This window comes from Zalophus californianus, chromosome 13, assembly GCF_009762305.2.
Source record: "Zalophus californianus isolate mZalCal1 chromosome 13, mZalCal1.pri.v2, whole genome shotgun sequence".
Lineage (NCBI taxonomy): Eukaryota > Metazoa > Chordata > Mammalia > Carnivora > Otariidae > Zalophus > Zalophus californianus.
In genome coordinates, this window is record NC_045607.1 from 31,109,688 (window position 1) to 31,131,394 (window position 21,707).

The following is a 21,707-nucleotide window of genomic DNA, read 5'->3' on the forward strand; positions in this document are numbered from 1 at the left end:
GTACTTGCCTGAGACCCTCCCCTTGGTCCTACCAAGGAGATGAGCACCTCAATTCAGTGTGTCCAAACTAGGCCTATGAGGAGTAGCAGCTACCTTCATGGGGCTGTTTAACTCTGCACTTAAGGCCTCAACAGCACAAACCAGGCTGTGGCTTCAAATTGGACCATACGTTCTGGTGTGGTGGGTTTTATGGCCTAGGAGCCCCAGTCTCTCTGCCTCTTGTCTCCTTGCTACCTGCTTACCTGAGGGGAGGTCTTCCATTCCTGCTGCTCCCTGTGGGTAAGCATGTGAGGCAGGCCTGTGGGTTGCACTACTAGCTGATAAAATGAACTCTGCTTCCACACCACAAACCTTGCGGCTCTCCCTATTGCCACCCTAGAGCAGGCAGGCAGACAGAAATCACCTGTCTTGGGCGCCTGGGTGGCTCAGTTGTTAAGTGTCTGCTTTCGGCTCAGGTCATGATCCCAGGGTCCTGGGATTGAGCCCCGCATTGGGCTCCCTGCTCAGCGGGAAGCCTGCTTCTCCCTCTCCAACTCCCCCTGCTTGTGTTCCTGCTCTCTCTGTCAAATAAAAAAATTAAATCTTTACAAAAAAAAAAAAAATCTCCAGTCTTAGGTCTAAGTCACAGTTTCCAACAGAATTTACCAGATGCTCTATATTTGAGAGATTTACTGGACTTTTGCCAGCCAGTAATAATGACACCTTGGTCTCCATTTTGCTAACAATCCTCATATGAACTCTTCTATCAGCCAGAACCTTGGAGAAAACAAAATGGGTTGCATCAGACCCCATCTTCAAACCCCTAATACATTTGTGAGGCCATGACTCCGACATAACACCAAAGACACCAAGGAATTAGATTTGCAACCACAGTAGCCACAATGAGATTGAACCATGGAAGCTGATAGGAGTAGCTACATAAAACTGGGTAATTGGCCTTGGTCACTGTACCAGGTTATAGCAGTTTTTACTATAATGTCAGCTGCTTTGACACTGTCAATCACAGCTCTAAATGGAATCTTCAGGTGCCAAACAACGAATATTAGGAAAAAAGAAACAAAACATCCATTCTAAGAATCAGGAGAAGCTTTTCTTTGGACCATACAATGAGCAAGCAGAAATCTGGCCTTGAGCAAAGACATAGATGGGAGAAGTTCTCACAGTTGCCTTAAACCTGAAAGACAATGCTGCTTCTCAAGGACTTTGGAGTCCTAGTGGCTAGGACAACATACTCGCTAGAGCCAGGAAATCAGGCTTTGCTTCAAACATGAGTGAGAACCTAACGGCTTGATTAGGCAGACGTCTAATTTAGGAACTTACGGAGTACAGGCATGGCTCTCCTTTGGCATTCAGGCCAAGAACCAGGAACCAAGGTTATCGGAGCAGAGAGTAAGAGGAGCATCGGGAGAATGTGGTCTTAACATCCCTGGACAGAATATTTTATTTCCTATCTCAGTGAATGGCAAAGCTACTTGCCCAAGTTCTAGTTATCATTTTCTCCCCCATCACAAGCCACATCCAAGTTTATACCGTTCACAGTTCTGTTTTTTTTTTAAGATTTTATTTATTTGACACAGAGAGAGAGACAGTGAGAGAGGGTACACAAGCAGGGGAAGTGGGAGAGGGAGAAGCAGGCTTCCCGCTGAGCAGGGAGCCCAACGTGGGGCTCGATCCCAGGACCCTGGGACCATGACCTGAGCCGAAGGCAGACGCTTAATGACTGAGCCACCCAGGCGCCCCCCCACTCCCCCCCACCCCCGTTCACAGTTCTGTTAATGCTATAGGGCAGGTGCTACTCTCTCATCTAGGAAAACATAAAGGCCCTAGTAACTGGTCTCCCTGCCTCTGGTATGGTAATAAGAGCATCCTTTTGTAAACAAATCATGGCACTTCATGGCTTAAAATCCCTCAATGGCTCTCTGTGGCCTTTGACATAAAACCCAAAACACCTTCACACAACCTCCATAGCTGAATCTTGCCTTGAATTCTGTTATTTAGCTGACTCTTCATTAGTCTTCAAATGGCAACTGAAGCATCATTTTCTCTAGCTTTCCCTGGCAGCCCCTAGCCCACTTGTTAGATTCTTTTCCTCCGTGGTCCCATCATCCTTTCTTAAATCTGAGGCTCCTATCAAAACAATATTGGTGATAGACATTGGGGAGGGTATATGCTACGGTGAGCACTGTGAATTGTGTTAGACTGATGAATCACAGACCTGTACCTCTGAAACAAATAATACATTATACGTTAAAAAAAAAAAAAAGATAGTAGGAAGGGTAAAATGAAGGGGGGGGAATCGGAGGGCAAGATGAACCATGAGAGACTGTGGACTCTGAGAAACAAACTGAGGGTTCTAGAGGGGAGGGGGGTGGGGGATGGGTTAGCCTGGTGATGGGTATTAAAGAGGGCACGTATTGAATGGAGCACTGGGTGTTATACGCAAACAATGAATCATGGAACACTACCTCAAAAACTAATGATGTAATGTATGGTGATTAACATAACAATAAAAAATAAAATAAAATAAACCAATATTGGGCTACCTAACTCCTCCACCAGGGGAAGAAATCCTTAACTGCAAGAACCATGTCCTTCATGATATTTAATGATAGCTAGCACATGGGAGGCTCCCCCAAGTGCTGGTGACCCAAAGAGGAATAAAATACAATTCCTGCCCTTGAGAAGCATAGTCTAGTCTAGAAGGCAGTTAAACAAATAAACTAGAATACAATGTAAGTGCTACAAAAGATGTATGATCAGAATTCTATACAAAGCATCTTCCATTCCTACAGTTCCATCATCTTATACACAGCACTACTCACGTTGCTGAATTTTTGCTTGACTGTCTCCCAGAACACTGTAAGCCCAGGATAAGGATTGGGAAAGTGGAGGAGAGGGGGAGACACAGACTGTGTTCTATTCATCTTTGAATCCTCAGTGCCTGACATAGAAGCTGGCATATAAATGTGCTGTATATATTGAATATACGGAGTAATTAAGCATACCCTTCCTGAGGGGTGGGAGGTGACCAAAGAAAGCTAAAATGAGGAAATTGACATTATCACTGAACTTGAAAGTCATCACCCAGAATGACAGGGAGACAAATGGCATAAGCAAAGGCATCAAGAGGCAGAGCGGTTGGGGGAGGGGAGAGGCTAGACAAGCATAGCTGATTTTAAAAAGATGAACAAAGGGGGCGCCTGGATGGCTCAGTCTGTTAAGCGTCTGCCTTCGGCTCAGGTCGTGATCGTGCCCCGTATCGTGCTCCCTGCTCGGCAGGGAACCTGCTTCTCCCTCTCCCTCTGCCTGCCGCTCTGCCTACTTGTGCTGTCAAATAAATAAATAAAAATCTTTAAAAAAAATGCACAAAGTAAATTCAAAGCCTGAGTACATTCTACCACTTCACTCCATCCTCTCAGGGATCCTTGGATATCCTAGTAGACTCACAGTGAAGAGGTACTTATCCTAGGTCCCCTATCTACCTATGAAATACACTGAAAAATTCTGACCTGGTAAGGACAGCTACAAATCCTCATGCATCACATAACTCAGAGGTAGTTGGTCTCAAGAATCATATACAAAATTCAGCACTAAGGCTTCTTCATTTTTCATTCACTTTCAAACTAGGTAATAGCATGCCCAAAATTCAAATAGAATTGAGGATAAGACCATAGTCATCATTCCCCATAGTCTTGACTCAAATATGCCAGAGCAATTTATTTTGGGAATGTAAACTATAATTTTTTTTAGTAAGATTCAATAAAAGAAGCTGTAGAAAATATGTCTCAGGAAAAAAAAAAAGGCTCAGTAATTTGGGCCTGGAATGGAATTGTACAGCTAACAATGATTCTGTGAAATATTTTATGTAACAGAACCCATGCTCTTTACCTGGTAAGAGTGACAATGAACTTCAGGCTTCGTTCTAAACCAAACCGTTAAATGTGCATAAAAGGCAAAGAATGAAGTCAAAATGAAAATATTGTATTTCAGTTTGTATTTTTAATTTATGAAAACTTGTCGAAAGGAGATCACACACACACACACACACACACACACACACACACACACCCCCAACACATTCCCAGCAAGCTGAATTTTCATGCTCCTCTCATCACTACTGTACATTTGGCCTGTTTTAACGAACAAGCCAGAACCAGGCCACCATAAACTCTCAGAGGAAAGCCCCTGGATCTGCCATGAGTAGAAGACAGAACTACACCACCGAGGCTCCCTGCCGTTGGTGTCTATGGATGTTGCACGATTTTGCCCCATAAAAGGAAAAAAAGATAAATCCTGCTCATGTTTTTATTGAATAAATTGTTGAGAATCAGAAAGTCTGTTCTGTGTTGTCTGAAACTTCTGAACTAAGGGACCTTGACAAGAATATTCTTTGCATTAAATGGCGATGTGTGATTTTACAGCCTATAATAAATAGACACTCATCAAGAAAACAGGGTGAAAGGGAAAAAATTATGAATGGAGAATCGAGAAATACCCTAAATATGGTGGAAAATGTCAAGAGACAGAAGCAATATGAAGGGAAAAATCCTAGTACCAAGAAAGCAGTATAAGGTTTCAGTGAAACTCTGGTAACATTCAATTGTGTTTCTGGGGTGTACAAAGTCTATCAGGATGAAAAGCTGACCAGGTTATAATGCTTTCCACATCAAAATTCAGATCTATCTATATGGGAAACGTTCCATAATGTCAAGTCTGGTGATATAATAGGTCAGTAAGCAAACAAACCTTACAAAAATTCCTTGACAGTAATATTTACAGAAAAATATTTTAGCCCAATTGACATTTACTCTGCGTAGGGATAGAAAAAAGAAAAAGCTTACAACTTCTTATATTCTTCTTAACTTAGAAACATATCTATTATGAGAAGGGTTACTATATCAAATTCATGCCATGTTATTTGATTAGAGAAAATATTTACAAATAGGATACCAACATCAAACTTTATAATATTATCCTTTTAAAATTCAAATTTATTATGGTTTAAGGAAATATGTGACGAGGCATCCAAGCTTTCTAAACTACAAAAATTTTTTTAAATTGTTCTTTCCAAAGACTGTTGTAAACACTTTAGTTTTCAATATAAAAAGATAATTGAGATGCACAATTCATGACTTTATGTATTCTTGCAGAATGAAGAGGGAATGATGTTGAATTAAACTCCCAAACCCAAATATCTGGGTAATCAAATACTTTAAAGCTGATATGTGTGTGTCTGTCTCTATCTGTGTATATTTATTATAAATTTTAACTACTACAGGAGCACCCCAAATTCTTCTGAAAGCTGCCTGTCTAAACTCTTCAAATTCAACAATTCCATCATTTCTTCCCCATTATAAAACCAGAAGATTTAAACATACCAGAAGTGCAGAACCAGTATGACCATTTCTCTCATTCGAAGAGATTGGTCCAGATTGGCTAGATCTAAAGCTAATCGTTAAGTGGAGTCTGGCTTCCTCCCAAACCAGCTACAATGAATTCCTATGATCACTGTTTTGGACAGACAGGCCCTGAGGGGTTCGCTCTGGAAAACAGAAACATGAGGTCATTTCCAAACCCACTGCATCAGGAAAGACTTTAGAAAGTCCTCTTGAAGACACACTTAGTTTTACGCTTCATGCAGCTCAAAGATGGCTCTAGTCTACTATAGCTCTAAATCAAAAGAAAATTAGAAAAGGAGTTTCCAGGAAACATTTTAAGACCCTACCCAAGGTTGGATTTTAATCTTTGACAAAAAAAAATGTCGAACATTTATTTCTCATTCCTTATTCTGTGAAAAGGCTTCTGAAGACCAACTTTAGCTTCTGTCCAACCTAGGTCTTCAATGCTTGGCGCTCAAGTCTTTTTCAGAAGGTATAATTATTTCAATTCTGTTCCTGAGGAACCAGTGGGGTTTGTTTTCCTCTGGATGTGCTGTTTCCCCAGAATGTGTAACATTTCCTTTGGCCTTCACAACAGTCCTCCGAGATGGGATAGATAAACCCTCTCCATTTTACTGATGAGTTTACTAGCAGGTGATCTGCCAAGTGGCTTGGTATAAGCAAAGCTATAATGCCAGAACCAAATGCTCAAGTGCAGAACTTCCTATTTTTTACACAAAAGCATCAAAAAGATGTGTGACTACACCTAATGAATCTATTTGACTAATGAATTGACTAATCTATTTGAACATATGGATGACATAATCCACACATGGGTAATTCCCCTTTGAGCTTGGCCACAACACCCATCTAGACCAAATTTGAGAGTTCACTTGCAAATGATGGCTACAAATTTGCCCTTCATATGTTTTAGACACCAAACACCTAACTGGCCCTCCCTAAGAAACTGCTTTCCTGCTGGGCAAGAGAAAAGAACTTAAAAATCCACAGCTGCCATAAGAATGACTTAGAAAGCTGATAGAATCATATAAGCCCAGGGGAGAAAAAGGAATTTCCAAGGAAGTTATAAGGAAATGTATAGAATACTTGTGTTATCTTTAAGATTTTAAACATCAGAAATGAAACCAGCCATATCATTCATGTTTTCCTACGAACAAATGTAAATAACTATTTTATAAATGTAAATGACTAAACAAGAAGCTTGTGATTTAAGAGATTTATACTTATATTATGCTTAGTTCCTCTTTATGATTATTGCTTTAAATCTAGCAAAACAGATTCATCATCCTCCACTTTCACCTGGGGTTTAAAAGTAACTTTTAAAGGCTCAGGGGTGGGGATCTCTCCTCCTTCTATGGGAGGATACACCGCCCTGGCCTCCCTGTGGTCTGTTTCACTGAGCTCATCAGTGTAGAGCTCACTGATGGGGCCCAGAGACTCGCTCCTGGCAATGATGTCCACACCCATCTCCCTGACCTCCTCCGCATCTTCAGCCATAGTTTGGTCTTTAGCTTTCCGAAGGCTACGCATCTTAAAAGCTTCCCTTGAGGGAGCTGCGTTAGAAATGGATTTCTTAAACCTTTCCCCTGACTGTTTCAGCCTCTCTCCCGACTGCCTTAACCTTTCTCCCGACTGCCTTAGCCTTTCTCTCCTCTCTGGGGTCACTATTCTTGTTCTAATTCTGTTCACTTTCTTGTCAAAATTCTGCCGTGTCTTCTGCATGTTTTCTTTGGAAAATGCCTTTTTGATATTATCAATGCGCTCCCTGCCTGACTTTCTAAGCCTGGCAGATCTGCTTTCTTCGACATAATATTCTTCATCTGAAGACAGATCTATTGGAGGGTCAAAGACATCATCATCGGTCTCCTGATTCTCAGTTAGGCTTCTGTCTTTAACAATAGACAGGGATGTCGGACACCGAGTCTCCTCCTGAAGGACAGAAAAAGAAAGCACATTAGATACCAGTTCTTTTACTTTCTGGCCATGACTTTTCCATCTCCTCCATGGGCTGTGCACCCTCTGTCTGCTCCTTAACTGTTGGTTTTTCTCAGGGTTTCTCTCTCCTTGTCCCTCATTGCTTCATTTCCCAAGCTCAATTGGAGCAACCTGTTCCACTCCTCCGCTTTCAGATCCAATGCTAAGCAAACTCACCAATTTTTATCTTCACCTCTCCCCTTCTCCTAAGATGAAGACACAATTCTAAATGACAGACAGATGTTACCTCCCTGTAACAGAGACACCTCAAACTTAACATGTCAAACTTAACATGTCCAGGAGCACCTGGGTGCCTCGGACAGTTAAGTGTCCGACTCTTGGTTTCAGCTCAGGTCTTTTTTTTTTTTAAAGATGTTATTTATTTACTTGAGAGAGCAAGTGAGAGAGAGCTAGAGAGCACAAGCAGGGGGAGAGGCAGGGGAAGAAGGAGAAGCACGGGGCTCGATCCCAAGACCCCGGGATCATGACCTGAACTGAAAGCAGATGCTTAACTGACTGAGCCACTCAGGCACCCCTCAGCTCAGATCTTGATCTCAGGGTCATGAGTTCAAGCCCTGCATTGGGCTCTATGATGGACATGGAGCCTACTTAAAAATAAATTAATTAAATAAATAAAAATAAAAATAAACAAATAAAATTTTTTTTTAAATGTCCAAAAATTAAGGTCCACACAGCATCCTCTCCACAGCTGCTTCTTTTCCTGGGCCTCTCAGCACCAACCGCCCTCTAGGTGCCACCCAAAGAGAAATCTCAGAATTTTCAACCCAACTATTTCCTCTCCTTCTCATCCCATATCCAACAGGTCACCAAGCACCATCGATAACACTGCTTAATAACTCCTGCCCCTCCTCCTTCTTTCTTGCCTCTACCAATGTCATAATTCAGGTCTCTGTCATCTCAAGCCTGAACTTTTGCAATAATTCGTCTACCTCCAAAGCATCACCTAAGTACTCCACCCCCAAAACACTAGAACTCATGCAGCAATTCAGTAATGTGGCAGGATACAAAATCAATGCACAGAAATCAGTTGCTTTCCTATACACTAACAATGTAACTATAGAAAGAGAAATCGGGGAATCGATTCCATTTACAATAGCACCAAAAACCTTAAGATACCTTGGAATAAACCTAACCAAAGAGGTGAAGGATCTATACTCTAGAAACTACAGAACATTTATGAAGAAAATTGAAGACACAAAAAGATGGAAAAACATTCCATGCTCATGGATCGGAAGAATACACATTGTTAAAATGTCTATGCTACCCAGAGCAATCTATACCTTCAATGCCATCCTGATCAAAATACCAAGGGCATTTTTCAAAGTGCTGGAACAAACAATCCTAAAATTTGTATGGAATCAGAAAAGACCCGAATCACCAAGGAAATGTTGAAAAAGAAAACCAAAGCTGGGGGCATCACACTGCCTGATTTCAAGCTATATTACAAAGCTGTGATCACCAAGACAGCATGGTACTGGCACAAAAATAGGCACATAGATCAATGGAACAGAATAGAGAACCCAGAAATGGACCCTCAACTCTATGGTTAACTAATCTTCGACAAACCAGGAAAGAATATCCAATGGAAAAAGGACAGTCTCTTCAATAAATGGTGCTGGGAAAATTGGACAGCTATATACAGAAGAATGAAACTCGACCATTCTCTAACACCATACACAAAGATAAACTCAAAATGGATGAAAGACCTCAATGTGAGACAGGAATCCATCAAAATCCTAGAGAACATAGGCAGTAACCTCTTTGACATCGGCCACTGCAACTTCTTTCAAGATACATCTCCAAAGGCTAGTGAAACAAAAGCAAAAATGAACTTTTGCGACTTCATCAAGATAAAAAGCTTCTGCACAGCAAAGGAAACAGTCAACAAAACAAAGAGGCAACCCACAGAATGGGAGAAGATATTTGCAAATGACACTACAGATAAAGGGCTGGTATCCAAGATCTATAAAGAGCTTCTCAAACTCAACACCCAAAAAACAAATAATCAAGTCAAAAAATGGGCAGACATGAACAGACATTTCTCCAGAGAAGACATGCAAATGGCTAACAGACACATGAAAAAATGTTCATCATCATTAGCCATCAGGGAAATTCAAATCAAAACCTGGGAAAACTTTCTAAAGCATAGCTCTGATCACATCCTTTTTCTACTTTAAAACTTTTGGGAACTCATCAATATTCACAGGAGAGAGTCAGTTCTTTAATATGATTAGAAGGCTCTTCAGTTTGAGCTAAACCTACTTTCTAGTCCAGCAACACACAACCACTCTCTGCTCCTCAAACACAGTGTTTTCATCTCTCTATGTCTTTGTATATTTTTTACTACTTTTTTTTTTTGCTTCTTTTAATGCCTTTCACCCCTTTTCAGCTCTGTCAACAAAATCTTCAAGAATCAATTCAAATGTCCCCAACTTCCCCCCAAGAAGCTAATTCTTTCTCCAATTTACACCAGAATGACATGTACACACCTCTACTTAGAATACTTAATCACTGTTTGAATTGAATTTGAAGTCTATTCATTTATATACTGAGGCCTTCACTAAATAATAGGTTTGATGAAAGCAGAGATGTGTCCTATGTTTTACACCCAGTATCTATCAGAGAGCCTTGTACATAGTAGTTATCCTCAATAAATGACTGTTCAATCAAATAGGATATAAACCTTTGTTCAACAGTTTCTAAGCACCTAGCAAGCACCAATGTTCTAGGAAGTGAGAACCTCCTGAGAAGAAAAGAGTAAAAGAGCTTATATTCTTGAAGAGAGAGAAATAAACAAGTTAAATATATAGTCTGTTGAATGGTGGTAAATGCTAAGGTGAAATATAAAGTAGGGAAGGGGGATATGCAGTGACTAAGGAAGATGCTTAGAAAGTCCTCACTGATAAGATGACATCCTGGCCTAGACCAGAAGGTAATGCATATATTTGGGAGGAAAACCAAAATGGGCAAGGAAGGCAGTATGGCAGGAGCAGAGAGATCAAGGGGCAAGAAGAGGAGGAAAGAGGTTGAGAGAGGTAGTGGGAGGGCAGGCTCATGTAGGGTTCTGTATCCAATAATAAGAACCATGGCTTAAGCAGACGGCAGACACTTAACCGACTGAGCCACCTGGACGCCCCTGCTTCCATATTTTTATAATGAAAATTCTTTTCACTAAACTGGCGCCCCTAATAGGAAGCCCTTTTAAAAGTTTTGAGAATAGTGACATGATTTGACCCATGCTGTAAAAGGATCACTCTGGTGAAAACAGGCCCTAGGGGGTGAGATAAGAAGCAAGGAGAGTGCCTGGAAACCCCTGAGGTAAGTCAGATGAGAGATGCATGAAGATGCTGGTAGAGACCATGATGAGCAGCAGTCTGATTCCAGATCTCCTGGGAAGGTAGGCGCTAACAGGACTTACTGCTAGATTTGTATGTGGAGTATCAGAGTCAAGGACGATTTTCAAGTACATGACCTGAGCAGCAGAAGGATGGATTTCCCATTAACTGACATGGGGAAGAAAGCACGATGAAGAGACTGGAGGGTAAGGTTGGGATCCAAGATGTCAAGTAGGCAGCTGGGTATACAAGCCTGGAATTCAGGAAAGAGGTCTGGACTAGAGATATAACTTTAGGAATCATTAATGTCAAGAACTAAAAATCATGAAACCAGATGAAGGAGACTCCTAAGAGACTGAGTGAATGGGTCAACACTCAATGTTATCCAAACTTCTTGGGGCCAAGGTAAATTTCAGAATTCAGAATATTCAGATTTGGGGAAAAAATATATTACGCTACATTTCCAGTCAGACCTTGGGAAGAAACAATTCTGTGAAATAATTATGAATATTCACTCTAAGGTAGGATAAAGAGTATAAACAGCCTTGTGCTATTTCTGATCAGTTTTGTCACCAAATGGGTTCAGGTCAACCCTAGGTCTTGCTACCCAGTATGTTATGGAAACTTTTTTTAGAAATTTTTGGATTTTGGGGTTTAGACAGATAAATGGATTTTGAACCTGTAGATAAAAAGGAAGAGATGAGAAAGAACCAAAAAGGAGAAATATCGGCAGCGAAGCAGAAGGAAATCCAAGAGAGCAGCACCCCCAAAGCCAAGGAAAAAGAAGTTTCAAGAAGAGAGGGAGAGACCAACTACATCAGATGTGTCAAAGGATAAGGATGAGAATTTGATTTGGGAACAAGGCAGACACTGGAGACCCTTGCAAACCGGCCCAGAAACACAGCTGCTAAAGAAACCCAAATATTTAGGGATTATTTCCAAAACTAAACAGGCAAAACTTTAAGGATGATGAGATTTTTTTTTAAGGGAACCCATGAGTTAAAATTTCTAAAAGAAACTATGCTCCTATTTGAGATCCAGATGAAATCTGTTCAATCAAAAAAATTAATATGTAAGAAATAGGTTTATTCCAAAACCCATCAGCCTGACAGTCAAGAAGATCCTTGGAACCTTATTTCTTTGGATACTTGCTTAAAATTAAATTCTTTGGCTACAGGATTGGAGAGTCTAGCAGCTTAAGAAAGAAGAAAAGGCAGGTGGGCGTCTCATAACTCTCTGATGAATCAGTGAGAAGCAGCAAAATTATTCCTCTCCTTTCCTGACACCTGCTACAGGGAGTAGCTTCAGCAACACCAAGTGGGCTGGTATGGCCTGAGAAGGTATAATTAGAATAAGAAGGAGCCAAAGAATAATTACTGCTTAGTAGGGGGGAAACCCTCACAATCTCGCTATGAAGGAATAAGACATAGCTTAACTCAGGAATCATATACCCTTTTTTTCAATTGCATGAATTATACAAAATCACACTTAAAAACAAAACAAAGGTAGTCAGAGAAAGTACTTGTTACATGGATCTCTTTGTTGCAATTCTTACTGAGTCAGAGATACCATGAGTTAATGAATATACTGTAATAATAATTGAAGATTATGGGGTTGAGTTACAGTTGATTTTCAAATAATTATTATATATCTTTTTTAAAGATTTTACTTATTTATTTGAGAGAGAGAACACAAGTTGTGAGGAAGGGAGTAGGAGAAGCAGACTCCCCGCTGAGCAGGGAGCCCAACCAGGGGCTCAATCCCAGGACCCTGAGTTCATGACCTGAGCCAAAGGCAGACACTTAACCAACTGAGCCACCCAGGCGCCCCTTATTACATATCTTTTTATGTAAAAGTCCAGGTAAAACAATTTTTGTAACAAAGCGAGTACTATAGTCAGAGTAAAGTGGCTCTTATTGAGTATCAAAGTAACCTAGCTAGGGGACTTTTGAATATAGAGAAGTCCAAGGCTTATCATTAGAGAATGGCCAAACATCTCATTTGGTAACTGCAGGCATGTGGTTTGTAAGCAAAATTGCTAGAAGAGATGGTATGACTGCTGGCTCTCATGAGAAGGTCATTAAGGTGAAAGTATGTTCAAAGAGAAATCATAATTGTATGAAAAAGAGCAGATAATTTTTTTTAATGCCAATGTCCAGGATTAGGTGAAAGTTCCTGTGGGAGATAAAATGCGAATAAAGACTGCCCCGAAAAGATGTATCCAGGGAAAAATTTTTGAGGAAAAACCAAGTGGAAATGAAAGTATACTACAGCTGAATTACTCCAGCTTCAAGTTAATTTTAGTAGGACAGGTGATCTCAGTATAACCACTTATACATATTAACTATGAGAATGAAGTATAAGAATGAATTTTAACTAAACATAACCATGTGCACACTGTACAGTGTTCTAACAGCTCATGAATCATCAAATCCATTGTTATTTGCCTTCATCTTTTCTCTACAAGCTCTACGGTTATAAAAGACAGCAGCTGCTTATAGACAAACTTACTGCTCCCTCAACCACCTAATTTCATAGAACCTTCACAGCATTGTATCTTACAAAGAACAAGATTTGACTTAAATTAGCGCCTCTCAGTAGCTTTTTCATACTATCTTCTACTTATTCAACTCATTACAGAAACGCAGAAAAAAAAAAGCAAGTTTCAGGGAATAAATAGGTGAATATAGAAAACAATCTTAACTGTAAAACAAAAAACAAAAATTATGTCTATAGACAAGAGTCGATTAGAACTTTTCAGAAACTTCTTTCCTCTAGCCTTTGTAGATCTTGATTGGTACCTGGTCCACTCTTTGCACAAAGGTTCTCAGGAGAAATGCTAGATACCAAGAATGTTTCCTGGCATGCCCCATGCAAGTGAAGGGTGCAATATAACCCATTCCTGCCAATGCCCCTGGAAGGTGAACTGAAGAATGGATCCTACATTCTCTAGTACCAAATCTAGATCCCCATTATATACACTAACCCTGGGACTGGCCTCTTTTTCTTAAATAAAACAGGTTTTTAAAAACAGATCCCAAATACTACTCTGCCATCCCAGTGTAACTTTATCAGTCAACAGAGCACAATGGAGACTTAAAGTGTAGACAATGCTGTGGAGAATTATGGCCCACATCCCTCATGTCTTATAAATATCTGCCTACATAATCCAACTGTGTTCCCATTTCATTTTGTTTTTACTCTTCGAAGGTTTTCTCCTATGCATAGGGGTATCCATCCATTTTAAAAATACACTGTGATAATGTGTGTGTGTGTGTGTGTGTGTGTGTGTGTGTGTGTGTGTGTGTGTGTGTGTGTGTATACAGTGAATATCCCTGCACACATTCCTGATTTTATGCTTAGAAAAATTCTTTGACATGAAATTTTGGGGCCATTTGTGAAGGTTTGTGAAGGTTCTTAATAACATACCACCAAAACTTCCCTCCAGAAATGTTGTGCCAGTTAATATTCCCACCAGAATATGAAAGTGCTTGTTTTTTTTAACCCTTAAACTCTGAGTATATGTTTTAATAACTGAAAATACTTAAATAGGCAAAAATGGAATTCTGATCTTTTGTCTTTTATGAACAGTCTGATCATGACTTTCCTGTTTTTCTACCACAGGGGGAAGAGTTCAACTTTTCCCTTTTGATTTGTAAGAGTCCTAAAATATATTACAGATACCATGCATTTTGCCATGGATGTGTTCCTATTTCAAAAAATATGAATGCCAAATGCAGAGTAATATAGGAACATAGCGCAATGCACAATGCCACACTGAAACAACTATATTAACTAAGTGGAGTCAAAAGACTTTGAAATCAAACAGAAGCAATTACTTCTATGATTCCAACATTTGTAAAACTATAACAACTATAAAAACACCTGCCTGATTATTCATTATGAAACAGTTTTTCTGTAACCTACATATTACCACATGTAAAAATTCCAACAGACAAATAATATTCCGAAGAGTTTACATTTTACTGTTTAGAGCTTTTCAGGCTCTCCATGATAAAGGGGAAAACGACACTGTGGGACTATGGGTCCTCGGTTTCTTTTTTATACAACGAAGAGGTGTTTTAAACCAGAGGCTTCTTAGATCTCTTCTAGAACTAATATTCTCAGTCTCCAAAAGGGCACCATGCTGAGATGGCTAATATACTGAAAGAGCCTTACCAATATTAAGTTTCAAAGGCAAGAAATAGCCTCAGCTATGATCCACAGTTCCTATTACACAAAATAGTTGAGAAACTCCACATACTGATAGGATAGCACATTAGTCAACACAGAAATGGCTTTATCCTGGGATTCTCGCTGATAAAGAACTCCACTCCATGAATATATACAATAGTTAGGATGTGATGCCGGAAACTTCTCATATGACTGGTTGGCAATTCAAGGATGTTAAGATTTTGCAGTAATCAGACCAAACGCAGGTGGTAAGCTTACCTGGAATATTACCACACGGAATTTGTTCTTCTTCATTATTTCCTCTTGCTTGGATTCAACTTTTTTCACGTGAATTTGTTGCCTCTCTACCCGGGCCTTCACGTCTTTAATGTGAGCACTGACTTTTCGCGTTTTCTCAAACAACTTGTTAATGACATAGACTGTATTGCTGTGTGACTGTGAAAGCTTCAACAGGTCAATCTGGACGGACTTTATGGCATTTCCCATTTCCCTGTGTCTTTCCTCTAGTCTCTTCTGGCTCGCCTGCACGCTGTCCACGATGGTGGCTACTTTGTCCAGCACGGTCACAATGGTGAGAGCAGCGTCTTGATCTTCATCTTCTGTAACGCTTGACAGGCGATTCTGGTGGATTTTATCAGCATTTGAAGCTGACCCATTATGTTCCATTTTAGTTATTTCTCAGTGAAAGATGTCCCGCCACAATCAGTTCTGGCGCTAAGAGTAAAAAGTTAGCTTGGTAACAGGCAACAGGGTTGTTTAAAGGGTTGGAAACCCCACCCCTGGAGACTGGTCAAGTATTTATAACTACAAATACCCACACGTGACTGTTCTGCAACATGAACCCTTGTAGAGCACTGGGTACTGTTCCAAACATGCTTGGCGACTGACTAATGGGCTCAAATAAGTCTGTGTGGAGAGAAGAGGAAAGCTTTAAAAAAAAAAAAAAAAAAGTTCCCCAAAGCTGCCACGTTACTAATATTAAGCCTAGAAGCCAAATGACCAGAAAAGCAAATGCTGCATGTTGGGCAAAGCTTCTGTCTTTAGATAATTTCAAGCAGTATTTGCAAAAGCAAAAGGGAATTTTGAACTGAAATCTTTTCCTACTTACGTCACATATTAAATGTACTGATTTATCAATAGCAAAGAATGTGGTAAATAAACACACCAAAACAGAGACCATATAGTGAAAACATTATATTATAACATGCTTTTCCAAACCAAATATTAAAATTAATATTTAATTTTGAACATATTCTTAAATTCTACATGCATAATCTAAACTACAAGTTAAACAGCTGAATACATTCTACTCACACTTCAGATCTCTAAACACCAACAATCTATTAATACAGCTATTACTACAGGACAAATTTGGATAGAGGTCTTAGATAATTTTTAAGCTCACCTTAAGAGCACCAATCATTTACAATCATTTTTGCATTTTATTCACAAACACAGATACACTTTGTTTATTTATGTTAAAACAAATATTTTCTTAAAAACGAATGTGTATTAAAGTAGTTTAACTGATAGAGAAGGCTTTATTCCAATCTGTTTGTTAAACAGACTATTTTCACAATATCTAAAAATCTACTTTCCAGTGATCTGTTCCATCTTTGCTACCAGATACTTTTCCAAATTATCAGAATTATTTTTTCAAAGAGAGGAATAATCAAATTCCAATCCATACAACTTATAAATATTTTACATCTAACACACACAACTTTACAGTTCATGCGATAGGCAGTGTCTAAAAAATCAGTTACTAAATCTCAAAAACATTTAAATGTCTATTTAAACACAGTGTCTTCTAGATTTTTTTATCTTTTTTTTTGTAAGAAAAGTAATCTGTAAACATCTTTACCTTTAGTTCATGCTTGGTCATTTGTTGTGGTCATTGTGGAAGAAGTGGGTATGACTTTATAACCATTTGTGAAGTGGTCCATCTTTGCAAAAATATTACATTCCATGGGTAAAGAACAAGTCTTAGAATTACCATGTGGTATAAATTTGTGAAATCAATTTCTGTATTTAAAAACATAAAACAAAGACTACTAAACAGTCCAAAACTGTTGTAGCTGAATATTCTAAATACGAGCCAACAGTACTACACTAAAAATGTCCAAAAATAAGGCCTCTGAAATAAATATTTCCATTCTTTAAAAAAAGACATAATAAATGTACATCACATGGTTAGTGTACATATAAAAGTCATCAGTTTAAACCATTCTGGATGATGTATCTGAAGTAAAATGACCTAGATTTTGCTTCTGTCGCCGTCCTCTGTTGTTTTTAGGGCATTTTCTGTTGAGTTAAAAAAAAAAATAAAGAAAAGAAAAAGGTCATTTTGTTTAAGAGATTTCAAATGTTTCCAAAGTAATACATGTTTCACACACAAAGCCATATTGGGCAAGAGGATGCTGTTTGATATAAGACAAGCTGAGGACCAACATGTCAGACTGCTGTCTTCCCTACACAGCTGGGAGGTGAGAGGGTTAGGTATGGGATGCAGGTGTGAGCACAAGCAAAGCTCACTCCTGGGTCTCTACTGCTGCATATGCCTCCCTGAGAGGAATCCCCACCCTTCTTCTGACCTGGCAACTCCCTAGCCACAGTGACTGATAAACACATAAACCTCAGACAGTAGAAAGGATCCTGGCCTGTGTGCTTTTCCTGAGCATCAGGACACCCCCAAACTGACAAGAACAGCTTGGATAAAGGAGTAATTAAGAAGAAGTGTGCATGCACAGGAATGAATACATAGGAAATGCTTAGTGATTTTAGACAATGACTCAAAAGAAGTTGTTCCACAGCCTGCTTGAGCAAACCACAGAACCCGATACAGAACTGTCACGCCGGGGATAAGGGATAGTCCTTGACTCTGCTCTCATTTTACCGTACCTGTTTCTCCATGGTGGTATAAATCTCATTGTGTTGTACCCGCTCTTGTGTCTGCCCACTAGAATGCAAACACACGAGTGCTGTGGTATGTAGTGTGGAACAAAGGCACTGGGATCAAATCTGGTAATTTTGAGTTCGGGCTCTGCTAAAAACTAGCTGTGCAACACCCTTTTCCCATATATGAAATATTAAAAATTGAACCAACCTCTAAGATCCCTGCCAGCAAGGAATTTATAATCTAATGGAAAGAAAGTCTTGCAACAAGGAGTGCTCCTAAAGTTCCATGTTTTTAATTCAGTTTCAAAAAGCACTGCTTTGCTTGACTTATTAAAAAGCTTTGATGGTAACACTTTCATTTCATATACTGTATTTCATAAATTTTATCTCACTAATCCTCACTAAAAACACTCTGAGGGAAACAGTGATAGAATCATCTCCATTTCATGGTTGAGAGGCCAAGCAAACCTCTTTAACCGTCACCAACTCACCATGACGTTGGAAGAGTTCCAACTCCCTGGGGCCATGGTTTTGTCATCTATAAAAAAAAGGGGTTTGGCTAGGGTAATGCTTGAGGTCCCTGCTATTCTATCATACTAAGAGTGTAAAAATATGAAAGAAGATTCCAAGCATAAAAGAAGAAAGTTTTACTCATGCAGTCTTGATACGTGAGTCAGTGGGAACATCCTTTTAAAGGGAGATTCCTCATATGGGACAGCCACCACAGGATAAGTGAACAGTTGTCCCATAATGGACTGTGTGGGAGAGGCACTCCTTAAAAATTCAGTGGAGCTAAGTCCAAGTACATAATTATAATATTCTAAATTCATGAAGCAAAACATTTGAGGGGAGAAAACAGTAAGAAGACAGACTGCAAGGAGAAATGTAGGATAAATTCAGCGAGACGGCCCTTCAGTCACAGAGACGGTGGGCAGTGAAGACAGTGTAACACGGTTGCAAAAACACTGTGATGTTCAAAGTGTCTGTGAAGGTAGCGAATGGATATGGGATATCAGTTAGAAGGCACGCCCTTGAAAACTATCTGTCAGGTAATTTTAACTTAGTAGAATAGAATTAGAATTTAGAAGATTATAGCACACTGAGAACAGAAGCAAAGAGCAGGATAAAAGGCTGGATTAGGATTTGTAAAAGGGCTTAACTATCTCCCTGATCTTGAGTAAGGTGCTTCCCCCATCCAGGCCCTCAAGTTTCCTTACTTCTCTAGAACGGAAGGGGTTGACTCAAAGTTGCTTCCTGCTGACTCAACCATCCTTTGATCTTCTTAAAGATGACACTATCACCGGGCCTCAAAAGTCTCCCTCATCTTTACCTTATTTCTTTCTCTCACCCTCCATATAATTCATTACTCCATTCCAGCTTTCCTCGAATAATGTCCTATATGGTTCCCCTGACCTCCAGTGAAATTCTGCAGATGACACTCAGATCAACGCTCTGAAAAAATGATTCATACCAAGTCGTTCCCCTGACTGTTCAAAAACCAAGTCTGAACCTTGCTCCCATGCAATGGTCATACCTGGCAAATATATTTCCTGAGATGACTCAACATGGACCTTCCTCTTGAAGGTTCAGTGTAAAGAGGAATGCTTTGGAAATAAGGCAGCACTGAATCCAAATCCAGGCACTTCCACTTACTAGTTGGATGACCACAGGCAAATTACTTAACTTCTAAACCTATATTAAATGGCCCTACTATTACATGGATTTCTTCTATTTGCCCTTTCTGTTGTCATTATTTTTTAATCATTACATCCCTATTTTAATCTACTGCCCAATTTTTTTTTTTAAAGATTTTATTTATTTGACAGAGAGAGACACAGCGAGAGAGGGAACACAAGCAGGGGGAGTGGGAGAGGGAGAAGCAGGCTTCCTGCGGAGCAGGGAGCCCGATGTGGGGCTCTATCCCAGGACCCTGGGACCATGACCTGAGCCGAATGCAGACGTTTAATGACTGAGCCACCCAGGCGCCCCATCTACTGCCCAATTTTATACTCAGTAGTCTTGCCTAAGGGCAGATCATCTGTTCTGTGGAATAAAGGCCACTGGCAGGGCACCTGGATGGCTCAGTTTGTTCGGTGTCTGCCTTCAGCTCAGGTCATGATCTCAGGGTCCTGGGATCAAGCCCCACATCAGGCTCCCTGCTCAGTGGGGAGCCTGCTTCTCCCTCTCCTCCCCACTCCTGTTCTCTCTCACTATCTCTGTCTCTCTCTCTCAAATAAGTAAATTAAATCTTAAAAAAAAAAGCTACCAATTTAAAATTAAATAAATAAAAATAAAGTCCACTGACTTCAGCACCTAAATTTTATGAAAAGTACCTGTTACTCAGAGAACATTTTTTTTTTTATAATTTCTAGATTTATCATTTCAGCTCCAGATGGCTGAGAGTATTGAAGGTCTGGCTTCTAGCCAGATCCTGGAGAGAAGAGTCATAAATCCATTATGGCCTGCCAATATCTGTACTTGATATGCTCCGATCCTCTGCCCAGAATAATGCAGAAAAGTGCAGAGATGATGTTGATGGGACTTCTGAACCAAATCTTAAAGGAGGTATGAAGAGCCATGCAAGAAAAAAGACATGACACTGGGAAGCAGAAAGACAATATGAACTGGATTTAGTTTGACTTTTCTTGGGCCCAGAATTGGAATTATATATTTCCACTCAGTTTGGAAAACACCCATTTTATGCTCACTGTAATCCAAGTATGTCTTTTCATCTGGAGTTTGGTTATGATAAATGCCAATTGTTTTAGTTATGATGGAGAATTTTAGAGATGACTTATGATTGTATTCCAGAAAATGAAGTAATGTTAAGACAACGATATAATAAGAAAAGCAGTTTTCTTTAATCTCTGGTTTCTTCCTTTCTTAGTATATTTACTATGGATAAAGTATATTCTTGGGGTATAAAACACCTTCCAGTTCCTCAGAGCTTTAAAAACCTCGGCATGGTCCTTCTGCTATTACCATCATCATCCCCGAGTGCAGTTCTAAGATCCTTAAATTCCTTTACGCTACCGAATATTCTCATGCTCCATTTGCATGCAGCCCAGCTATACCTGTAACCCTGAGAATGAGTTCTTGCCCATATTCTAAAGAAGCAAGATAAGGAGAGGTCAGACCCACATAGAAACCTTAGGCAACTGATCCTAGGACTGTTTTCCTAATAGACTGGAGAACTTAAAGCACCTATGATTTTGAGTGTGCTTCAAGGTTCTTCTTTAATTTAACAGCTATTTACCCACCTCTAATTTAAGTTTGGTATTTCTTAGGTCATTACCTACCTTGTTATGCACATGACAATCGCTACTATAATGGCAATCTGTACAGCTCCAATAATTGCTGCAATAAGAACATGAGTGAGCTTTTGCCTACTTGGCACAACATAGAGAATACTAAAGTCCGTCTTTTCACAATGCTGTCCAGTATAACCAGATTCACATCTGAAAGGGGAGGGGCGAGAAAGATTCCTATGAGAATTGCAAATTTCAATAATTCTAGGTTTTAAAATTAAAAACATAAGAATGATAAATTTATATTGAAAAACCATTGTCATTTACATATTTCCTTAAACTCTATTCAATACGTCTATTTCGCATAGTGCTTCTTTTATCTATCATTATAGGACATTAATTTTTAAGTTGCTGAATGGTCTTTATTACCTTTATTTTAAAAATAGGTACATACTAGTACATTCAGTGGCTAGAATATAGGTAACATCTATTCCCTCACTCTAAGACATAAACCAGTTATTTTCCATTTTCCACGATTATGAATGAGGTAGGGCAAACATTTGTTAAGTGTGCATATTTCTATATTTAGTGTTATTCCTTAGGCTAGGTACTTGGAAATGGGATGACTGAATAAATAG

General features: G+C 39.5%; 2 protein-coding genes across 4 annotated transcripts in view; both read right to left on the bottom strand.

Annotated features, from left to right (window-relative positions):
- Positions 1–5,717: 5,717 nt before the first annotated feature.
- Positions 5,718–16,923, bottom strand: CAVIN4 (caveolae associated protein 4). Its single transcript, XM_027615567.2, has 3 exons — positions 16,788–16,923; positions 15,182–15,637; positions 5,718–7,328 (listed from the first exon to the last, which is right to left on the bottom strand). Exons 2-3 carry the CDS (start codon positions 15,587–15,589, stop codon positions 6,651–6,653), a joined length of 1,086 nt encoding a protein of 361 aa, XP_027471368.1. The 5' UTR covers positions 15,590–15,637; positions 16,788–16,923; the 3' UTR covers positions 5,718–6,650.
- Positions 16,105–21,707, bottom strand: part of TMEFF1 (transmembrane protein with EGF like and two follistatin like domains 1) — a 79,787-nt gene continuing 74,184 nt past the window's right edge. Inside the window, exons 9-11 of one of the 3 annotated variants that reach the window (XM_027615563.2) lie at positions 21,121–21,279; positions 17,825–17,882; positions 16,105–17,227 (exon numbers count right to left, since the gene is read on the bottom strand). In XM_027615563.2, coding sequence (XP_027471364.1) covers positions 17,216–17,227; positions 17,825–17,882; positions 21,121–21,279 — 229 coding nt within the window. In that variant the 3' untranslated portion in view covers positions 16,105–17,215. Of the gene's footprint in view, positions 17,228–17,824; positions 17,883–18,312; positions 18,360–21,120; positions 21,280–21,707 lie in introns of all 3 variants that reach the window. The other 2 variants (XM_027615564.2, XM_027615562.2) reach the window with 2 other exon arrangements.

Excerpts from the sequence above, each read along its gene's own strand:
- CAVIN4 (XM_027615567.2), bottom strand. The coding sequence starts at position 15,589 with ATGGAACATAATGGGTCAGCTTCAAATGCTGATAAAATCCACCAGAAT. Across the intron at positions 7,329-15,181 it reads TCCGTGTGGTAATATTCCAG|GAGGAGACTCGGTGTCCGAC; the intron begins GTAAGCTTACCA and ends TCTGTCCTTCAG.